At 38.8% G+C, this 21,423-nt stretch overlaps 1 protein-coding gene across 1 annotated transcript in view; it reads right to left on the reverse strand.

Annotated features, from left to right (window-relative positions):
• Positions 1 to 21,423, reverse strand: part of KLHL14 (kelch like family member 14) — a 95,974-nt gene that overhangs the window by 57,702 nt on the left and 16,849 nt on the right. Inside the window, exon 2 of the mRNA XM_063077557.1 lies at positions 9,941 to 10,062. Within this exon, the coding sequence (XP_062933627.1) occupies positions 9,941 to 10,062 (122 nt within the window). The remainder of the gene's footprint in view (positions 1 to 9,940; positions 10,063 to 21,423) is intronic.

Below are 21,423 nucleotides of genomic sequence, written 5' to 3' on the forward strand. Positions count from 1 at the left end.
TAAAAAGCTTCTGCACAGCAAAAGATACAATTAAAAGAGTTAAAAGACAACCAACAGAGTGGGAGAAAATATTTGCAAAATATATATCTGACAAAGGATTAATATCCAGAATATATAAGGAACTCAAACAACTGTACAAGAAGAAAACAAGCAACCCGATTAAAAAATGGGCAAAAGAGCTAAGTAGGCATTTCTCTAAGGAAGATACACAAATGGCCAACAGACATATGAAAAAATGCTCAACATCACTCAGCATCTGGGAAATGCAAATCAAAACCACATTGAGATACCATCTAACCCCAGTTAGGATGGCTAAAATCCAAAAGACTCTGAACGATAAATGCTGGCGAGGTTGCGGAGAAAAAGGAACTCTCATACATTGTTGGTGGGACTGCAAAATGGTGCAGCCTCTATGGAAAATGGTATGGAGGTTCCTCAAACAATTGCAGATAGATCTACCATACGACCCAGCTATCCCACTGTTGGGAATATACCCAGAGGAATGGAAATCATCAAGTCGAAGGTATACCTGTTCCCCAATGTTTATCGCAGCACTCTTTACAATAGCCAAGAGTTGGAACCAGCCCAAATGCCCATCATCGGATGAGTGGATACGGAAAATGTGGTACATCTACACAATGGAATACTACTCAGCTATAAAAACGAATGAAATTCTGCCATTTGCAACAACATGGATGGACCTTGAGAGAATTATATTAAGTGAAACAAGTCAGGCACAGAAAGAGAAATACCACATGTTCTCACTTATTGGTGGGAGCTAAAAATTAATATATAAATTCACACACACACACACACACACACACACACACACACACACACACACACACACACACACACACACAAACCGGGAGGGGGGGAGAAGATATAACAACCACAATTATTTGAAGTTGATACGACAAGCAAACAGAAAGGACATTGTTGGGGGAGAGGGGGGGAGGGAGAAGGGAGGGAGGTTTTGGTGATGGGGAACAATAATCAGCCACAATGTATATCGACAAAATAAAATTAAAAAAAAAAAAAAAAATAAATAAAAGTAGGATTGAAAGGAAACAGAGTCCACAAATCTGGGGGTGTCCAGCCATGGAAGTAGTGATATTTTCCAATCATGTCTGGTAATAGATAAAATTGAGAAAAATTTTGAGAAAAAGGATGAGTTAATACTCAGCTTAGTGACAAAGACAAAATTAAAGGTAATTTCCCTGAGTTAGGATGTCTTAGAAGAAAGTTTCAGTTAAGGATGAGACATCCAGTAAGTTTTTCTAGCTTAGGAAAAAGAGTGAAAAAGGAGCTTTCCTACTGAAACTTGATAGATACATAAATATATAGAGAGTGTTAAAGGGTGTGTGTGTGTGTGTGTGTGTGTGTGTGTGTGTGTGTGTGTGTGTGAGAGAGAGAGAGAGAGAGAGAGAGAGAAATGGAGGCAAGAAAACAAAGGAAAAATCAATCTAAGAAGTTTGTTAGAAAAGAAACATGGGCATGTTCACTGGCCATGGAGTGGGTGGAAACATAAAAAACAGCTCAGTTTTCTAGAAAGTTAATTGCCAAAGATCTACCAGCCTGGACTAAAGAGGCTGTTGACAGATGCTTAAACCCACCATCATCCCCTAAATGTTTAGGACATGAAAAGTACTTAGAAAACTCTTCCATGCCCAGGAGCATATTCCTCAGGCTCACCTCAGATATTGTGTAAGAAGACAATGCAAGGAGGAGGATTTCCCTTAGGGTGGATCCAGGAGCTCTGAGGACAAAGGAGAATGATCAGGACTGGGTAGAGCCCTAATAGAGGAATACAACCCACTCTTTGGACAGGTACCCTTCTAAATGTCTGTTTGATGGTACTGCTAGTTGCTTTGCTCTTCCCAAATGAAAGTGTTCGCTCCGGCGATCCTGGCCCTATTCCATCTTGGCATTATGTGTGAGGGACCAAATAATTTGTCTTTTTAGTTTGTTTCCAGGTCAAGAGGAGTTTCAAATAGTTCTGATGTTGAGATGATTGTTCATCATCCAGAGATCCTTGACAACAAGCATGATGACTTTGGGTGATCTCCCTTTGAGGAAGGGGTGAGAATTGAGCATAGTAAGAAGAGTACAGTGAATATTGATGTCTGTTTATAGGACAGAAGATGGTAGTCACAGGGCGCTGTTTGCCAAATTCTCTGGTTCTCCTCCTCCTGAGCCCTGGTAATATTGCACTTCTATGTCCCCTTGAAATGGGATGTGATCCTGTGACTGAGCAGAAATGATAAATGTCACATTGAATTGCCAGTGCAAGACACTGTAGCACATTTTCCTCCCTGCTGCATCGATGGAAATACATGGCAGGATGGAGCCCCATGTGCCTGGACCCCTGAATGACTCTGCTGAGCAGATGCCCTCTGCCAAACTGTGTTGGACGTGTAGCGTGAGTGAGAGATACATTTTTTGTTGGATTAAGCCCCTGAGATTTTGGAGTTGTTACCACACCATAATCTAGCCCATCTTGACTGATACACATAAACTTCATGCTAGAAATAGCGATTTCATTCCGAATTGCAGTGTGTCTTCTTTCTCAGATCTTAGATGGGCAGAAGATAAGATTTCATCTTTTAGTTTTCTCTGGTTATAAAAGAATGCAAAGTAAACCAAAATAGAATAAAAATTTATTTAACAACAACTATATTGCAGATATTGAGCCTATAGATTTATTTGTATCATCTTGTTTAATTCTCACAACAACCCTATGAGATGAGTATAATTATCCTCAATTTGCAGATGAGAAAAAAATATCAGAGAGTAGGCAGCTTGGCCAAAGTCACACAGTCAGCAAATATCTGAGGATGTATTTCAATTTAGATCTGTCTGTCTCTACAGTTGTTACTGTGTGTGTGTGTATAGTTTATTTTTAAAAATTAATTTTTAATTGACATGTAATAATTGTACGTATTTATACGTTACAGTGTGATACCATTTTTGACACTACGTTACTTCCAAGACAGAATTAAAATGTCAAGAAAATTGCATTGAATTATGGTCTGTCAGTAATCTTAAATGCAAATTTTATCACATAGACATCATAATTTGCAGTTTAGTCTGTAAACCAAGATTATATTCTTGACCTCTAGGAGTAGGTTATTCATTCAATTAACCTATTTTGGTTGTATTCTATGAACATGATACTATGCCAAGTACATTGGACCCATTTAGATTTTCATGGGTGAAATGGGTCAGCACAGATTAAATCCCATCCATCTGCTTGGACTGTTGACTAATGGCACTTTTCGGTCAGACGGATTGGTATAGTATCTGAGGCAGCACTGTTTGATGGAAATAGAGACCAGTGTTCTATTCATTGCTCTGCCATTAAGTCATCATGTGACTCTGGGTATGACACCTCCTCTCTTTGCATCATTTAAAGTAAAAACTAAAACTGTGAGCCTGCCACAGAAAATTCCTGTATGGCCTGGTTTCTGCCAACACCTTGAGCCACATCTCATGTCTGTCCCTTCACTGTTCGGGTTTAGCCATGTGCCTTCTTCCTTTTGCAGGGTCTTTGCACTCACTGTCAACTAACCTGGAGCAATCTTATCTCACATCTTCACTGGGCACCTGCCTAACTCCTTTTCATCCTTCATTTCTTAGCTTCAAATGCCACTTCTTTGGTGATATTCTCCATGACTCCTAAGCTAGATCAGGTCTCTCCATTACAAGATCGTATATATTTATACCCTTCCTTCAGAGCACTATCACATTTTGTTATTATATATTGCTATTTGGAATTATTTGTTAATGCTCGTTTCCCCCACTAAACTCTAAACTCAGTAAGGGCGTGGCGATGTTTGTTGTGGCTCAGCATTGTATTCTCTGTGCTTAGCAGAATCTCTGTTACGCAGGAGATATCAGTTATATTTATTGAATTAATAAAATGAGTGTGTAAAATGAAAGGGTTGGGCAAGGAGATCACTTAATCTTTCAGTACTTACATTCAGTGGTTTGCCAGACTTAGTCTGCAGTTTGCCTAAGAAAGATGTACAGCAAATTTAAGCAGCCCATATGACTCATACCTCCTTCATGCCAGACTCAGTAGCAGATACCACAGCTTGTGTAAAGAATGCATCAGAATTATGTGCACACATGCTGCTCTCTGGAGAAAAAGCAATTGCTGTATTCAAGGGAGGTATAAACCAGAAATAAATGAGAGATGGCCAAATAAGGTTAACCAGTTTTTCTAGGCACCCAACTTGCTTGAAATAGAGTACTTGGAGTGACCACCACACATATTTTTAAAAAAATCTATGAAAAATCCACTAAAGCACTGATGCATGGATGCACGGTAGCAAATAATTCAAGATATATAGCAATGTGCAGCCATGTGCCTCAAATTAGAATTGAGCTCATTGAAGGTAAAATTAGATGTTAACATATTTAAAAAGTCCAAACACAATTCTCTCTCCTTCGTCTTTGTCAAAAATCATGGAAACAATTGTTCTTTGAACAGAAATAAAAAGTTCCAAGCTAAGAGAGATCAACTGCCATGTTATTGTTCAAAATATTTAGATCATTGTGTTTTCACTAACACTGAAAACAAAAATTAAAGTTGTATTCCTCCTTGCAGTTCTTAATTCTTAAACCTATCTTGTTGGTTCCTTGAAATAGTCTCCATGTGATATGGTTCTTGGTTAACTCTTCACCCCCATCACTTAATACCTTAACCTCAGACTCTCCTACAAATACACAAGTTTATTTCAGTTTCTAGAAGGCACTATATGCTTTTGGCAATGCCAGTACTTGGTCCTCTTACTAACATACGTTCCCATCCACCTCTTTGCCTAGATAATTCCTACCTAGTTTTTCAGAATTACAGAAGGACACTTCTAGGAAAGCTTCTCTAACCTCGCAGGTTGAGATTAGAGGTCCCTTTTTGTGCTCCCATAGTACCTTAGGATTACCTTATCTATCCCTTAGCACACTGTATTATAATGCCTCTCCACGTTATTGAGAAGAGAGATTACCTTATTCATATTCTAACCTACCATCCAACACAGAGTGGGTACTCAATGATTGCTTGCTACATGAAGAAATGAGGTCTAAATGCTTCCCAACCATCTTCAGAGTCACTCTGGAAGTACTTCATTATTTTCTGAGATTCTCCTGCAATGAGAAACGCACCATCTACAAACTCTACCTACTTGTCTAGAAAATAAATTAAACAATTTGTGGGTTTTGATTATTGGTAATAAAGATAATGTGAATGAAGAAAACCCACAGGTACAAAACCTTCAATTGAACGTGTTTTTTATTTCCTTCAAAACGAATAACCATAAGACATGATTTTACCTTTTGACTAACTTGATTTTCCTCTCAATATATCCTCAAAGAACAGAAATGAACCAAAATCAAGAAACACAATGGCCAAGAAAAGAAATACAATTGAATGTATCAACATGCAGTTTGATTATTCCTGAACAATCAGCAATTAAACCATTCTATATTGCTTAGATATCAAATATAATCAATACAATCAAATCTATATTTATCTTTTGGAACCAAAGTTCAATAACTTATATAAGATTTGTCTTATTATTCTTCAATATTTATGGAAAGCATATGTTTTTTAGAAAGTATGAAAAGTCCTCCAGCTTTCTGATTTTTGGGATTGTTCTAAAAGAAATCTGTGACATCAGCCACAGGACCCTTTCTGTGTGGACGGGATCAGGTTAAGCATCCTCCATGGGCCAGAGGAGACAACCTAGAAAATGATTATACTACAGTTTCCTTTATTTTCAATGACTGAAAAGTAGAAGGCCCCAGATCTTTGCACTACAAAGTAGAGAAAGAGTTGCAAACCAGCTGAAGGAAAGAGGAACAAAGGCATTTCCCTTCCCCCTAACAAAGGGAACTTAGGGGGGTCATAGGAAGGAAGAAGCCTTTCTAACTGAGCTCCATAATTTCCATTCTTACGCTAAAGGAAGTCATCAATGGCACATGGAAGGATAAATCTATATTTTGAAGTCCTCTTTCCTGTCTCTGCTCACTGAAAGCAGCAAAGAAGCACCTAATAAGTAGAATTTCTTATCTGAAATGGAGGAAAAAGGAAGCTAGTTCCTGGGAAATACCTTCACCCATCAGTAAAGAAACTGGTCAATGCGAAGTCCCAGTGGAACAGAGAGCTCTTTAATGTCGTCCCTTGGGGAGAAATGTAAGGAGCTTCCAAATACGGACTTTATGAAAACTCTGGTACGTGAGGAAGCTGTTACAAAAGGACACAGGAGCCATGGGAATCGTTTTGTTTGATCTTTGCACTGAGGATTTGGGGCCTGCGAAGAGCAGGAGGCATGTGTTTCACATTGGCCATTTTAGTATCCATGTCTCCTGTACTGCTTTCTAATAAATTAAGAATGGAACAGGAGACTGTGTGCAGGAGTGAGAAATGCAAGAAAAGCAGTACTGTAAAACATGAACGGAAGCACATCTCAGCTGCTTTTTGTCATTAACAGGCAGGAGAACGAGGATACCAATTTCATTGTTATTACTTAACATCTCACAGTTACAAAAGGACTCTACAGTCGATTTTTACATGTTATTTCTCAATGCTCTTCTGATAGAGGCTGGGGAGCTCAGTCACTATTCTTACCAACAATTTTATAATGTTGCATGAAATGATTTTTCCAGAAAGATAGATAGAAATGCAGTCTGTGCCAACATATTACCAAAACAGTCTTTCCATTGAGAATAATTGTTTCCTTAGCTGTTTGGGGAGACCAAACCAGTGATTGGCTGACTCTTTTAATTTAGTTTTCCTTATGTTATATAGGTACACTTTTTCACTCCTGCTCACCTCTACTCCATTTAATTTTTTATTACTTAAGTGTACTCTTTATACAGTGTTTCCAGCATATAAATAACCTAACAGGATAAGATCTAAAGAAAATTATGACTGAGCTTCCTTGTCCTTCCTCTCTGTTGTATAATGTGTAAATAGCGCTGCTCCCATAAGCAGGCGTCTGTGCCTCTGCCTATGGATGGCATCTTTCTATGAGGAGCATGTCTGTCAGAGAAATATTTGCTCGTGCCAAATGGTCGAAGTATGCTAAGATTAAGAAACTCTAGCTAATCTCAGGTTTTAGATTTTTGTTAGCCTGTTTGTTAGTTTGCATGGAGACAGTCATTCAATAAATAAGAGACCCCCAAACCAGGAGACTGACTTCTACCATTAATTATTATCCTCACCTCCCTGTCAAATTAGCTTAACACTTCTTTTAGGGCAAAAGAATGGCAGTGGGAAGTTGTGCAATCCCTAATGTTTCATCAGATTTGGGAGAATTTGGATATTTTCTAATTCTGATGAGAAACATTTCTTCATTTATTACTACATGGTCCAAATAGTATGGAAATCTGTCAGTTACCTGACTTATTTATTGAATTTTGCCAAATAAGAAGCCTTAATTGAAAAATACAAACTAACAGCAGAAATCATTCAGATAAATTATCTACATTTCTTCAACAAACGGAAAATATACACCTTCACTTGGGGCCAAGTAGTGACAGCGTAGCAGATAATAAACTGTTTCTTAGAGTACAAGTCCTGTGAAATGAAGAGCGTAAGTAGACATTTATTTCAAAGCTATGAGCATGTCTGAGTGTAAAAAAGGGGTTCAAGATGTTTAAATGTGTTCCCATTACAAGATCTATTCCATAATTATACATTAAATTCTTTATTTTTTTCCATTTCAAATCTGGTGAATTGAGTCAATAGATACCTACTTATCTTTACTTCTTAGTCTGTGGATTATTAAATCTATAGCATATGAAAGCTACGGAAAATAGGCTCCCTTCTCCACAGCAGAGGGTTGAAGTGTCATGTCCGCTGCAGTGTTATATGTCTCCCCTCTGCAAGAAGAGTTTGCATTGACTGATGCCTTTAAGATGTAAAGATACAGTCCTTGTACTAATATTGATAGTGGTGCTACAGTAACAGCAATAGTACCCACTATTTATTGAGTGCCTGTTAGATGATTTACAAACACAATTTTATTTTAAAAAAAATATTGCAATGACCCTGACAAAATGAAGAAACCATGACTCGGAGTATTTATGACTTGCTCAAGGTCGTAGATCTGGATTTGAACTCAGGTCTATCTGATTTGAAGTTCATGATTTCTTACTACATCTCTCCAAATAGTTAAATCAGGCAATGCAAAAACTTTGAGTGACCATATGTATGTTCCAGTCTATCCCTGTTGCCCTGGCAAAATTAATAGATGCCCCTTTCATGCTCAAAAATGCTTCAGTTTGGACAATGAGTTTGATGATCACCCTATCTCTGAGTACGTTTTAAAATGAACATAAGACTTTTCTTGGGCATTGTTTATAATGCCTTAAGTAATTTGTTTTGCCTTTACTGAGGGGCTTCAAACAAGTAGCAAATTGGACCTGGCTTGGGGTATTTGGGAAAACAGATTTGTGAATGAATATCATGTAATCTCTCTGTTCCTTATCCTCTATTTTTTCCCCGTCTCTCCCTTTGGGAATCTTTTGTCCTTACTCTTTTCTCTCTCCTCCTCCTGCCCTCCACGTCTCATTCTATGTGAGCTTTCTCTATTGATCAAATGTCAAAAAATTGATTCTTTGGTCTTACTTCAGCTTTAGTTTCCAATGAATCTTTAAAATACAGCTTGGTCATTCACTCAGATGTTTAAACCACTATTAGTGGTATTTTTGTCAAAAAAGAGAAGAAAGACAGTTTAAAGACATCTCTAACTTATTTTGCTCTCTTCCTTCTTAGTCTCCCTGCTACTGTTCCACCACTCCTTTACTACAACCGTGCTGTACTGGTGTCCAGGGAGCTTTCCTTTTGCAGGTCCTGGACAATGCTACTGCAGGCTTTGCTGGGGTAAGCCAGCTCCAAAATGTATCATTTCAAGCACCGCCTCACATGTCTCTGCTCTTCTCCTACTCTTATGGGCAAACTGTTGTCCTGTTTTTATTATTTTAAAAAGCTTTCAGGAAAAGGAAAGAAAATTATTTTTATAAAATCTGATGAAATATATAACTGCTTAAAAGATACATACAATAAGAACTTCTAACTTTCACTTTTGTCAGTTTTAAATGTATGGCTTTGATTTATGGATCAAAATTGCTCATTTATTATTTTATCTATACGGCTCTGGGCAATTTTGACAGTTAAAATTTAGTTTTATTGACCAGTGCAGCCACTGTGCCCACGAGGGGACTGGTGCTCACAGCCTGCTGCACTCAAGAAACGATGATTTTTGATTCTATGACCGAGTCAGATTGGGAATCATAACCGATATAACAGTAAGTTCCAGATCTCAGTGCCCAAGGCAAGAGGTTTGCTGTAAAACACAATCACCCTTTAAGGAGGGGAGGAGGAGAATCCTGGGTAGAAGTTTGCAAGCACAATTTAATGCAGCTGGGATAGGCCACGAATATATATGTCCATCCAAACTGGGTAGTAATATAAGGGGGCATTTCTCTAAACACCCAGTTCCACAGACTAAAGACTAGTGAGCAAAAATGTCTATAAAGTAAAATGAATGTTAGTTACAGAGAAAACAAACCAAAAGACCATTTTGATGTGAGAAAATTTACTACTGCTATTAACCAACCTTTAACTTCTCAATCAACAGCAACAACAGCAAAAAAAAATGAAGAATTTTGGGGAGAAGTCTCCCTGTGCCAGCACACACAGAAACATAAACCAGCACAGTGATTTCAGGCCACTTTTAATTTAGGCCTATTCAAGTCCCAAATTGGCCACCTCTGCAATGTTAATTTACTCTAAATCCCCTGTGATACGTAAACAAACCTCCAAAGGTTAACAAATCAATAAAATGTCTAATTTGATTAACCATGTTTTCGAATTCGTCAAGACAGCTCTAACCTGAAATAAATAGGTGAGTAAATAAATAAGTGCACTCACTTGTGAGTATCTTCCACGTCTTCTTTTCATCATCGTAATATTGAACCAAATTGCTGGGGAGCCGGTCCGGTCCAGGGGGCAACCCTCCAACCAATAACAGCATTTTCTTGTTAGAGCGAATTCTTCACCCAAAATAAAAGAAGAGATGAATAACCACATTATTGCACAGTCTTTTTAGAGGCAACAAAATCATAACCATCAAAAGAATGTTCCTTGCTTGCAGATTTTCATTTTTTCCTGTTTCTTCTCCTATTCATGTCTCGACAATTTTTTTGAACCAAGCAGAAAAATGATCAGAAGAGCTGCACATCCCCATACTCATGGAATAATAAGCTTCCTTTATGCAATTTGTTAGAGGTTCCTTCTAGAACGACCTTTTTCTTATATTATCCCTTTAAATCATCACTCTTTACAGCTGAGTACACATGAAATGCTCTGGAGTTGTACTAAGGTTAAGCATTAAAGTTGCATGTCAAAAATCGTATTAGTCAAAATCATTATTATAAGCCATTCTCCACTCAAAGAACCTTGAAAAAATTAAGGTTATGCAGAGAGTTTGTGAGCCAACTCTTTAATCATCCAGGGAACTTCAAATACCAGTTTGGTACAATTAGTAGCACAGGGCTAACTGGGGTGGGTTAACCAGTTTGAGCATGAATTTTTTTTGTTTGTTTGTTCAATTTAGCTTAGACTTCTGCCTTCATCCCCTTTCCCTGTTCCCAGCTCACCCTCCCCTCTACTCCCCCCTGTGCACCACTGGCAATATAGCAGCACCAATTGGTAAAAATGAGACTGTGATGTTGTTGTGAGCCTCCCCAGAGTGGAGCCCTGCCAACGCTTGCCACTGATCCAGCGGCATGAACCTGCTCAACTGTGCAAAGTCACTCTAATTCCCTCCCTCTGTTTTTCTACCTTCTCCCCCAGGGGGCAACCACTGAAAGGAGTGACTACCCACCCATCAAGAGCTGGCAATTCGCTGCTATTAACCGTGACTGTGATTCCCAGTCTGCCTGGCAGTTCCTGAGAACAGGCCTGCAACGTTTCATATGCAGTAAAAGCTATAAGATGCACCCTGGCCAGCACACTCGATCTGATGGATGTACAATCCTCAGGAACAGTAATGGATTGAGCACGCTTGAGATTGAAGCAGAGAGAGGAAGCCCAGACCCCCACAAAGGCCTGCTGATTTAACAGTCGCTTTACATATAATTGAACTGTTCATTTACCTGTAAAGGCTCAAGGTGGTGGTGGAAGAAACAGAACAACCATGATTGAAGGAAAAAGTCAACAAATACAAAAGGCTTCCTCTTAAATATGTACACAATCCACAGTGTGGCTCTGAATCTATTATTACATATTCAGCCCATTCCGATTCAAGGATGCTTGGCAAAATATGTCCTTGTGGAGAAGCATTGTTTGTTGGTTAAGAACCTAACATTTGGAGAGTTAACTCAGTACAGTTAATGCCATTTCCATGTGAAGGAAGGGAACAAGAGAATTCCTTTAATGAAATTCTGGTGCCATGGAATGCATTGTACTTGCATGTGCCCGGGGAGGAAAAATACCTTCTGGAGAAACTTCTATATTAGAGACTCATCAATAGAGGGAGCTGTACTTATAGAAGAATGACTAATGTAATAGCAGCTTGCAATGTTAATTTTGCCACCCTGTGGCTGTAGTTGAGCTAAAAGAAAAACAAAACAAGCAAACAAACCCAACTTCTTTGAATTTAATGTACTTTTGAACTATACTGATATACTTTATAGACCACTAGCTGGCAAACAAAAACAGAATACAACGACAAAGAGCTCCAGTGCAGTAAGAACCTATTTTTTATTTGGAAATAATATATACATAATCCACATGCCATATAATTTCCTAAAAACACACAGAAATGATATATGACCATTTTTTTACTATAGTTTTTAGTCCAAATAATTATTCTGTGTGTGTGTAAGAGAAGTCAAGACGAAAGCAAATACTCTTTTTAGTTTGCTGTAAGTTACTATGTGTAGATAGACCTATTCAACTAGAAGTCACAATTTTGTGGCTGTCCTGATGTGACAGGTCGACTTACTGCCAGACTGCAGGTGGGAGCAAGTAGATCAATATCAAGAAGATTGACATGTTGGAAAGGATTCATTGAAGTGGTAGTTGTGACAAATGCAATAGAATTAAATCTCTGTTTTAATACATAAATAAATGCACTGCTTTAAAATGTATTTAATGAATGACAAGGGGAGATAAATGCATGGCTCAAATATATTTGTAAGGTCATTTCATTCATTGATAAGGCCAGCTACCCTGGACCAATCTCACTGCTGATTTTTGACACTGACTTAGATGGACCATCTCTATTAATGAGGAGAGGCTCTAGAGTCTTTGTCCTCTCTATGCAAAGAGCCAGCCACTGCCATCTGTCTTCTAAGAACTGGACTGAGACTACCAATTCATAAGCCACTGAACAGTTGGCAAATGGTGACAGCCTCCACCCCTGCCAACAATGACATGATTCCAAGGCCTAGCTAGCATAGCAGCCATAGAAGACTCCACATAACTAAGACAAAACCCTAAGCCATCCAGCCCTCTGCAAGGAATGTAATGAAGAGTTACGTGGAAGTGAAGGAAATCTCTACCCGCATTGGCTGTGTGTATTTTATGAAGGGACAGCGCTTTGAGTCCATTATGTATGGCTTTCTCGGTGAATGAAGACACATTCCAAATCTTTTGCATTATTATGTTTACATCACCATTCATTCAATTTTTTGTGACATTTTACTTGGAGTATTTCGTTTCTAAATCTTTTGTTACTCAATTTTCCAACTCAATATCAATATTATTCAATTTGAAATAAAGCTTAAAGCTCTACTTTGTGAAAGTGAACCACATAGAAAACAAAAATAGGATAAAGCATGTGAAAAGTTGCATGGCACAAAGGAAAATACACATAAAATAACAAAACACATTTGAGGGGTTTTCTCACCATTTTCTTCATGGACTCTCAAAACAGCCCAATGTGGTAGGCGTAACTCAATTTTGCCGAGGTGTGAGAAAGTCCCCATAACTATTATAAGAAAATATACATTTGACATTACATAAAACTATGAAACTATCTGGATCTAAACAAAGGGACCTAACTGAGATTCCTCTACATTTCTTATGCTTAAGAATGATACAAATGAGAAAAAACCATCACATATTTTACTTTGATACAAATGCAATGTCAACTATTCAATTACTCCTAGAAAGTAATACACGTGAATAATTCCTGTGGAAAAGCTTCCATTCTTTTTACGACATGCAATTATAATAGTGACAATGACAATAATGACAGATAATAATGAATGTGTATTGGATATTGAACCCCTGATTATCATGCTGTTTATTTGATGTGTGTGAACTTCAATTTGAAAACACCATGAAAAAAAAAATACCTTGTGAACTAGAAAAGTAAGATTAGGAGAATCTGAGCTAACTGTGTTGAAAGGGGTTTCAATTTTTCTTTTCTAGATAATTCCAGTAGAGCTTTCCAGGTTTAATTTCAGACTAGGCAAAATCTACAAATGTAGCCTTATTGCAATAATTAGAGATTCTTTATATGGCAACATGGTATGCTTTTTAGAAGCTCTTTAGATGAGGAACCAGTTTAGCCAAAATTAATATGTTCACTTCAGAGATTTTATTATTTTAAAAATACCCCTTTTCCTCCTCATTTTAGCACCATTTAGACCAAAGTAAGGTATTTTAAAGGAATTAGAGAAATTTAAACAAAAAGCTGAGTATGTCATGATTAATAATATTATTTGGATGCCTTTGATTTGAGTTCCTGGATTCCTGCATAGAAAAATATAAGGTTAGAAAGGTGATGGAATTTGAAGGTCTCCTTTGTTCCATCTCAGTAATTGCCCAACATTTGCCATGTGTCACATCTGGGCATGTGTGTGCGTGTGTGTATGCGTGTGTGCTGGCGCGCATACGTACTTTGGTTCCAGGGATGAATGATTGAAGGATGACCTAAAAGCTCCTGGTGTAAACAAATTTTTCATCATACTGGTGTTCTAAGTATGGTAAAGTCTCATTTATATTTCAGTGATTTGGAACTTTAATAATTGGGAAACGAGCCAGAGAAAGTTTTCCTTTCCACGATGCATGAAAAAAGTTTTCATTAACTTGATTGCAAGAAGAGTTTTAATCTATTTAGGAAATCAGCTGGTTTGCTGGCACTTTAGAGCTAGCCATGTGAATTTAGACGAAATTCATTTTACAGATTACAAATAATTCTCATTTATTTATGAAAGAAGGCATTCTGCAGTGTTCTAAGATTCATTAAGTCATAGAGTTAGTAGAGAACTTTAAGACAATCTAGTTCAGTGATTCTCAAGTTACCAGGATTACCTGAGGAGATCAAAAATTTGAGATTCTTGATTTAGATTCTCAGTTCTCAGCTCCTAGACATTATGAATTAGTGGAATGAGGCCTTCAAATCAATAATGTTTGACAGCCTCCTAGTTGATTCTAATACACGGCCAGACTTAGGCACTGAATTTGGTCCAGTTCACTACAAAATGTAGAGATCCGTTTAATAGTTTTTTCATAAGTAATTATTCTTATCTGTTTGGAAATTTATAATGAAATGGACTTTAGTTTTTCAGATCCACTGTATTGTTGAAAGTTGTTGGACAGCTGTGTTAGATATATTTTTTCTCCTTATGCTGAGCTGAAAAATCTACCTCAGTCTTCTAGAGAAAAAGCAGGTACCTGCCTCTGTAGCAGGCAGCACTTCAAATAGTGGAAGATAGTTGCCAAACGTCTTCTCTTCTCCATATTGTCAATACCCATTTCTTTTTGAAAAATTTCCATTTTTCTTACTATCCTGATCACCTACTTTGAGTATACTCTAGGCTGTTACTATTCCTTTTAAAATATGAAGATCAGAATTGCACACAGTATAACAAATGTGATATGCAATATGATGAACACTATTTTTCTTTTAAGGCTTTCTAAAATCACAATAGTCTTTTAGCTGTCACAGTGCAGTGTTGAGTCCCTGTCCAGCTTCCAGTGGACTACAAATATAGATTTTTTTTTAAAGCAAGTGTTTTCAAGCCAAGTGTTTCCTTATCCGATGTTTCTTCTAATTAACATTATGTCCTCTAGAGATTTAGACATTTTGCTTCAATTGATTTATTACTTAGCAATTGTATTTTGTTTATTTTTGGTTTTGTGGTTGCTGGCAGGTACAGGGATCCAAACCCTTAACTTTGGTATTATAACACCACGTTCTAACCAACTGAGCTAACTGGCCAGCCCTAGCAATTGTTATTTGAGTTCCTACTATGTTCCAGGTACTGTTCCAAGGACTGGAGATAACAGTGGTAACAAGAGAAGTAAATTCCTTGTACCTCATGGTACGTAATTCCACCCTATTGTGGACATCAATTGAAGCATCCGTGATTCTTGCACTAAAATAGCCTAGTTAACAGTGTAGGCCTCACAGCTAAGGTGAGATGCCTGGTTTTGGCTCTTCTGAGATGAGTGAGGTTGGGCTGGCCTCTCTGCCCTTCTTTAATCTTATTTGTAAAAATAAGAATAACAATAGACCTAAAGCATAGGATTCTTTAATTTTCAGGATTATAAGAATTATTATATGTCAAGCATTTAAAACAGTGTTAAATAAATTCTATCATCATCATCGTTAGCTATTCCTTCATATAATTTCCAGGTCTGACAAGAGGGTGGCCTATGTCCCCATGTAAGTTTTATTGCTTAAAAATAATAAAGAGTTGATTTCCATTGTTTAGGTATTTTAATATTATCCTAACTCATTCTCCCTGAAATGATAAATCACTGGGATTTTTACTCTGTAATTCCCTGCATATCGTCATCTTAAGAGTGTGTGGCCATTTTTTGAAACATAAACATTTGATGGAAAAACTAAACAGTTTTGAAGTGGCAAAGTAAACCAGAGTAGATAATTATCTCATCTTTCAAAAGCCAAGTTTACTTCAAGAGTCGGTCACACTTGAATTTAAATCCTCTTTCTACCATTTCTTATGTTTATATCCTTGAGCTGACTCTAAGCCTCAGTTGTCTCATCTGTAAAGTGGGAGTAATCATGTCTTCTCACAAGAATGTTGTCAGTGTTAAATGAAGTCATCTAGGTGTAATGGGCAAGTAAACGGCTGCTACTTGTAACCAAAACCACCTTAGAAACCACCAGAGCCAGTCTCCCCAGCAAACGAAAGGCCCTCTGTGTTGCTGACACCTGAGAGATGAATGCCTCTGCACAGAGAAGGGAGAATAAAACGGATGCTCCTAATGTAATCTGGTAGGAAGAGGCCAGGGAAGATTGAAAGAAGTTATGACTCTTCCCCATGACCTTCCAATTTCAGTGAATTTCACTAAACCCATAAAGCCTCATATTTTATAAAGCGATAAATGGGAAGTTTCACATCTGATGGTATGGCAGCAATGTATGGGAGTGATCTGAGAGGCAGGAAAGGCCAGGAAAAGGCAAGCTGCCAGGGATTCGCAGACACAAGGATGTGTGTCTGAGTCAGCTCAAGCTGCTATAATGAAAGCACCATAGACCAAATGGCTTCAACAACAGAAATTTATTTCTCACAGTTTCGGAGGCTGGGAAGTGCAAGATCCCAGGTGCGGGGTGCTGGCAGATTCGGTTCCTGGTTAGGGCTGGCTTCCTGTTTATATCCTCACACGGGGTGAAGGAGGGCAGAGAGAGAGAGCACTATGTCTCTTCTCATACGGGCACAAATCCCATCATGAGGGCTCCAACCTCATGAACAAATTGCCTCCCAAAGGCCCCATATCCAAATACTACCACATTGGAGATTAGGATTTCAGCATATGAATTCAGAGGGAAGCGGAAAGACGCAAACACTGAGTCCATAGCAATGGGTTTTAGATTTCCACAGGCCATGGAATTGGACGAGTATGGAGGAATTCCACCAGATCTTTACCAGCTCTGGGAAGCTCCCAGCTGCCATCTGGGTTACATGTGAAAAATATTTATGTAGTTCCCCTTGCAGTAATCAATTGAAAAATAACAGCTATTATTATTATGCATAATATCAACCTTAGAAGCACTCATTTGAAAATTAATCTTTGAAATTTTGGGAATTTTTATTACTTAGCCTTTCAGATACTATATATTACTCTGTTTATAAATAGTATATTTACTGCATGACCAAGTTGAATAAAAAATATAAAACCATTGGTCTTCTTACAATGGTATCAATTCAGACCTCATTAATAAACTCAACCTACTCACTCTCTTGGGGGCCAACTCTGTTAAAGCAGTCACTAAATTTTATGATATCCAAGTCACCAAATTTTACAATATCATTGACTCTTCTCCCATTTTCTTACTATATTCCATAGATTCTACAGTTGTAATGTTTCTTAAATCTCTCTGTTTATTCCAGCCAAGCTGCCATCAGCTCAGTCCAGCTTCAGCTAGGTTGGTTCTCTCTTGAGCTGGTAATAGTGGGCCCCTGCTTTCCATACCCGTGACCCCATCTAGTCTATCCTACACATTTATGTCAAATGAGTTTTAGCAAAACCTGGCATTAATAATCAAGTACCTCAATCTTCTTCTTAAAAACCATCAAAGAATTCCCCATTACCTATCATCTATAAAATGCATGTTTTCCCCACATAATAAGCTGTCTTTTCTCTTTGTGTCTCTTTTTTGCTCTCGTAGGTAAAAGCCTTGCTTGAAATTCATTTCGGGGATAAAAGAGTTTGTGAGTCAAGATCTGAAAAAATTTGAAAGAGGAATCTCAGATGGAAATTGCTTAGACCACGGGGAAAAAGTAAGCAGAGAATGATCCCCAGTCTTTGGCCAGGAGGAAGCTCTGCAAGTCAGCTAGCCTTCCCTAAACTTCCAGCCAGAATGGTACTTAAAGTTCCCCAAAGGAGAGTTGCTACCCTTTTCTTAAAATTTTCCAGAGAAGTAAACTCCCCTGAGAATTTGTTCCAGCTGATTTGCTGTTGTATTTAGGTTTCTTTATCATAGCTGTTTTGGTAATTACACTGCAGCTTTCATTGGAAGAGCCTTTAAATAGACCTGATAATGCCTCTCTGAGGTAGGTAAACACAGAGCGTCATTATCCCCATTTAACAGATGAAAGAATAGAGGAAAAGGGGCTTGGGCACCTTTTCCAGTGCCTCAGGATGGGTTTTATTTCCTCCATTTCACACATGAAACGTCTCTAGGGTTTTCTCACACAACTCTTCTGTCACTCAGGAGTGGCTGAAACGCTTTGGCTTCCCATCTTCTGACTTTGAAGCCACCTTCTTCCTCCCACAACGAGTCCAGCTATGTGGTGACTGGAGAAGGGTCAGTCACATGCGTGGTTGAGTTCTCTTAAGACGAAGTAACTTGAAGATTTGTTCGATCATATCATAAAGGCAATATATGCTCACTGAGAAAAATACTGACTATACTTAATAGAAGAACTTAGTAAACAGTAAGTGCTCAATAAGTGCTTGTTTATGAATGAAGATAGGATAAATAAAAGAACAAATGAGTGAAAAGAGTAAAAGCCACTTGTAATCCCACTATCTTTAGAAATATGTTATAGATTCTTTACATCCTTTTTTATTCCTTGCCTGTTTTAAGGTTGAGTCGGGGGGAGTGGTAGGAGTGGGGGTGTCAAAAGGCAGATGGAAAAGAGGAAAAATCACATTTCTGAGCCACAAGGTAGAGGAGTCAGAGGACGAACTATTGGGGAAAGCACAGTCATATTGACTAACCCCCACATCTAACCTGATACCTCTGCTGTGTACTATCCCATCCCTCCTTGAACATGCCCAAATAATTAGTCCTGCCCTTGTGACACCATCACATTCACTGCTTTTACTGGCTCTCTCTGCTTTTCTCTTTCTTCTTTAGGATCAGTGTCATCTCACAGAATGGGAGCCACCCATGAGAGAGTTCAACGTTTACCAAACCTCAGTTCTAGGCACAACACAGGATCTTCATGATTTTCACCATATCCATATACTGTGATATTATTTACTTAATATTTATTTTAAATTGCTCACTAGAAAACATGCTTTTAAAAAAAACTGCAGCCTATCCTTGTGGTTCCCAATGAGAGCTGGAAGAGCTTTTATAAAATGTCAGAACCTCTCAAAGATTCTGGTTTAATGATCTAGAGTGGAATCCAACATCTGGGTTTCTTTTCCAAAGCTTTCTGGATGATCCTAGTGTGTAACCGGTATTGAGAACCATGGTTCTAAGCAATTATATTTATGAAATCATTTTCTTCATGTGTTAATTGTGTTTTATTCCTAACACACATTAAAATACAGTGATACTTAACCTGACTGTTAAAATAAATTTAAAAATGGTTTCTCCATCTAAATAGATAAACAAATACATACATAAAAATAAAAACATGAAAAATGGTTTCTCAGGTACCCTCTGAAATTGTCTCAGTGGTAGGTAAACCATACTTGGGGACACTACAACAAATGGAAGGAAAGAGGACTTTAAAATCCAAAGCTCTGAAAATCTGAGCTACATCCCACCTCTGCCTGCCGCTTCCTGTATGTGCCACATGAGAAGATGAACATCTTCACGGCTGTCGTTTTACACATTGCAATCGACCATCTTCCCCCCGTCACTCCTCCTCCCTGCCCCTGGAGCTCGCAGGGGTCCTCCACAACGCTTCCTTCACAGGTGCTCTTTCCCTAATGTTACCGTGTCCTCCAGCATGTGGATGGGGTAGTTTGCTTATGCTTTTGCCCCGTTCCTCTAGGCACCAAACCTACAGACTGGCTAATGACAGCAGAGGCAGATATGATAAAAAAGCCTTACAGTCTTCATCTGAATCCTGGACAGGTAGCTCCTACACCCAAGGCTTAGATCATAAGCCTCAAGGGCCAGGATGGGTCTGCCTTTACATTGCATGTAGCACTTCGCACTCCATTTTTGATCCTTCGCTTCGTGAGGGACGATGGCCTCTAGCAGCCGACTTTATACCCACTGCATTTTCCCCTTTTCCCCACCTCCCAAATTAAAGCTTCCTTCAGTAACTAGAAGCAGCTGAATATCCTCTTTGCTTGATTACCTACATAATCCCTAATTCTAATACCTGCTACTTAGCACCTTTCTTCTGGAGAGCATAAATCGCAATGGAAATAGCATCTCATTAATCCTCCTGCATCCCTGTGAGGAAGCTGCGTGGTGAGCGTTACCTCTCATGTTAATCCTCGTCCCTGCCAGTGGGGTGCAGGGTCCCCCTGCTCACTAGCACAGATGCTTGCTACTCAACAAGTTGGTGGGGACAGCCAGTATTTGTGTGACAGGGGAAAGCTCTTGTCCTTGTTCAAGAGAGAAGCTATTCTGTGCAGCCTGTCACAGAGCAGCCACTCAGGCTCTGTGCAGCCTCGTGACAAAAGGAGATAAAGCATCATTCTCATGCCAGTGATGGACTCGTAAGTAATACCTGCATTTAAACTCCTAATAAAGCCTGATTATTAGACTATGCATTGCTGAGACTTCTCTTTCTTTCTCCTGCCCATCTGGCTGCCTTTTGGAAGAGATAGGAATGTCTTCCTGACCTGAGGAAACTTTGGTACCTACAGCACAAGAAAAAGTGCAAAAAGAGGCAAGATCACAGAATCATAATGAAAATTCAAATTCAAAGGCTACAACATATCCCACTCAAATTATGTCTTCAGAGTCTGAGACATAAAGGTAAAAATGAGAATCTTAAAAAAAGACATTCTGAAGAAAGGTGTTCAGCCACTCAAGGTGACGTTGAGAGGAACAATGGCCGGATCTCCCCTCATGGAGCCAGTTTCATCCATTACTCTAACTCCAGGGAGACACTTCTCACGGGGAAACTATGAAGCTTGTTTGGAGGAACTGGAGCCAGCCTCTCGCCAAGCAGGCTCTTTCCAGTTGGAGAGCCACTGCGGGAGTAGCCATGCAGGGAGACAGCGAGAAAAGTTAGTTAGTAACTAGATCTATTACCCCAGGCTTCTGGAATATTCATGGCAATAAATAGGTGCCCATCTCCAAGAAAAGGAGTTTCTGCTGGTACCTCCTAAAAGGACTCAGAATTTATTTTTAGGAGAAGAGTAATTCTATGAAACCATCCTGGGGCTAAGATAAAGGAAGAAGGCTATCCTTATGTATGGGTAGGTCTTGCCATAAGGAAGTGAGACAGGCATAGGGTGTGTGCTGTGGAGATGATGAGGTGTGGCTGTGGGATCCAGCTTAGGGCACCCTGCTGCTCTGAGTAAAATAGGAATCTCCTCTCTTCCTCTGCTTTTCCTCTCCCTGCCTGTAGGGAGCCAATTCTTTCTGTTCTTTGCTGGTTTGCCAACCCTGGAGGGGCGATGCTGCCAAAGTGGACCCTAGCTGGGGGCACGTGGTGTCTAGGAAGCCCTCCATGATCCCCGCTGGAAAAGGCATTTGCAGAAGCTCTGAGACCCACTCAGTCAGC

This window comes from Cynocephalus volans, chromosome 13 (assembly GCF_027409185.1).
Source record: "Cynocephalus volans isolate mCynVol1 chromosome 13, mCynVol1.pri, whole genome shotgun sequence".
Taxonomy (NCBI): Eukaryota; Metazoa; Chordata; class Mammalia; order Dermoptera; family Cynocephalidae; genus Cynocephalus; species Cynocephalus volans.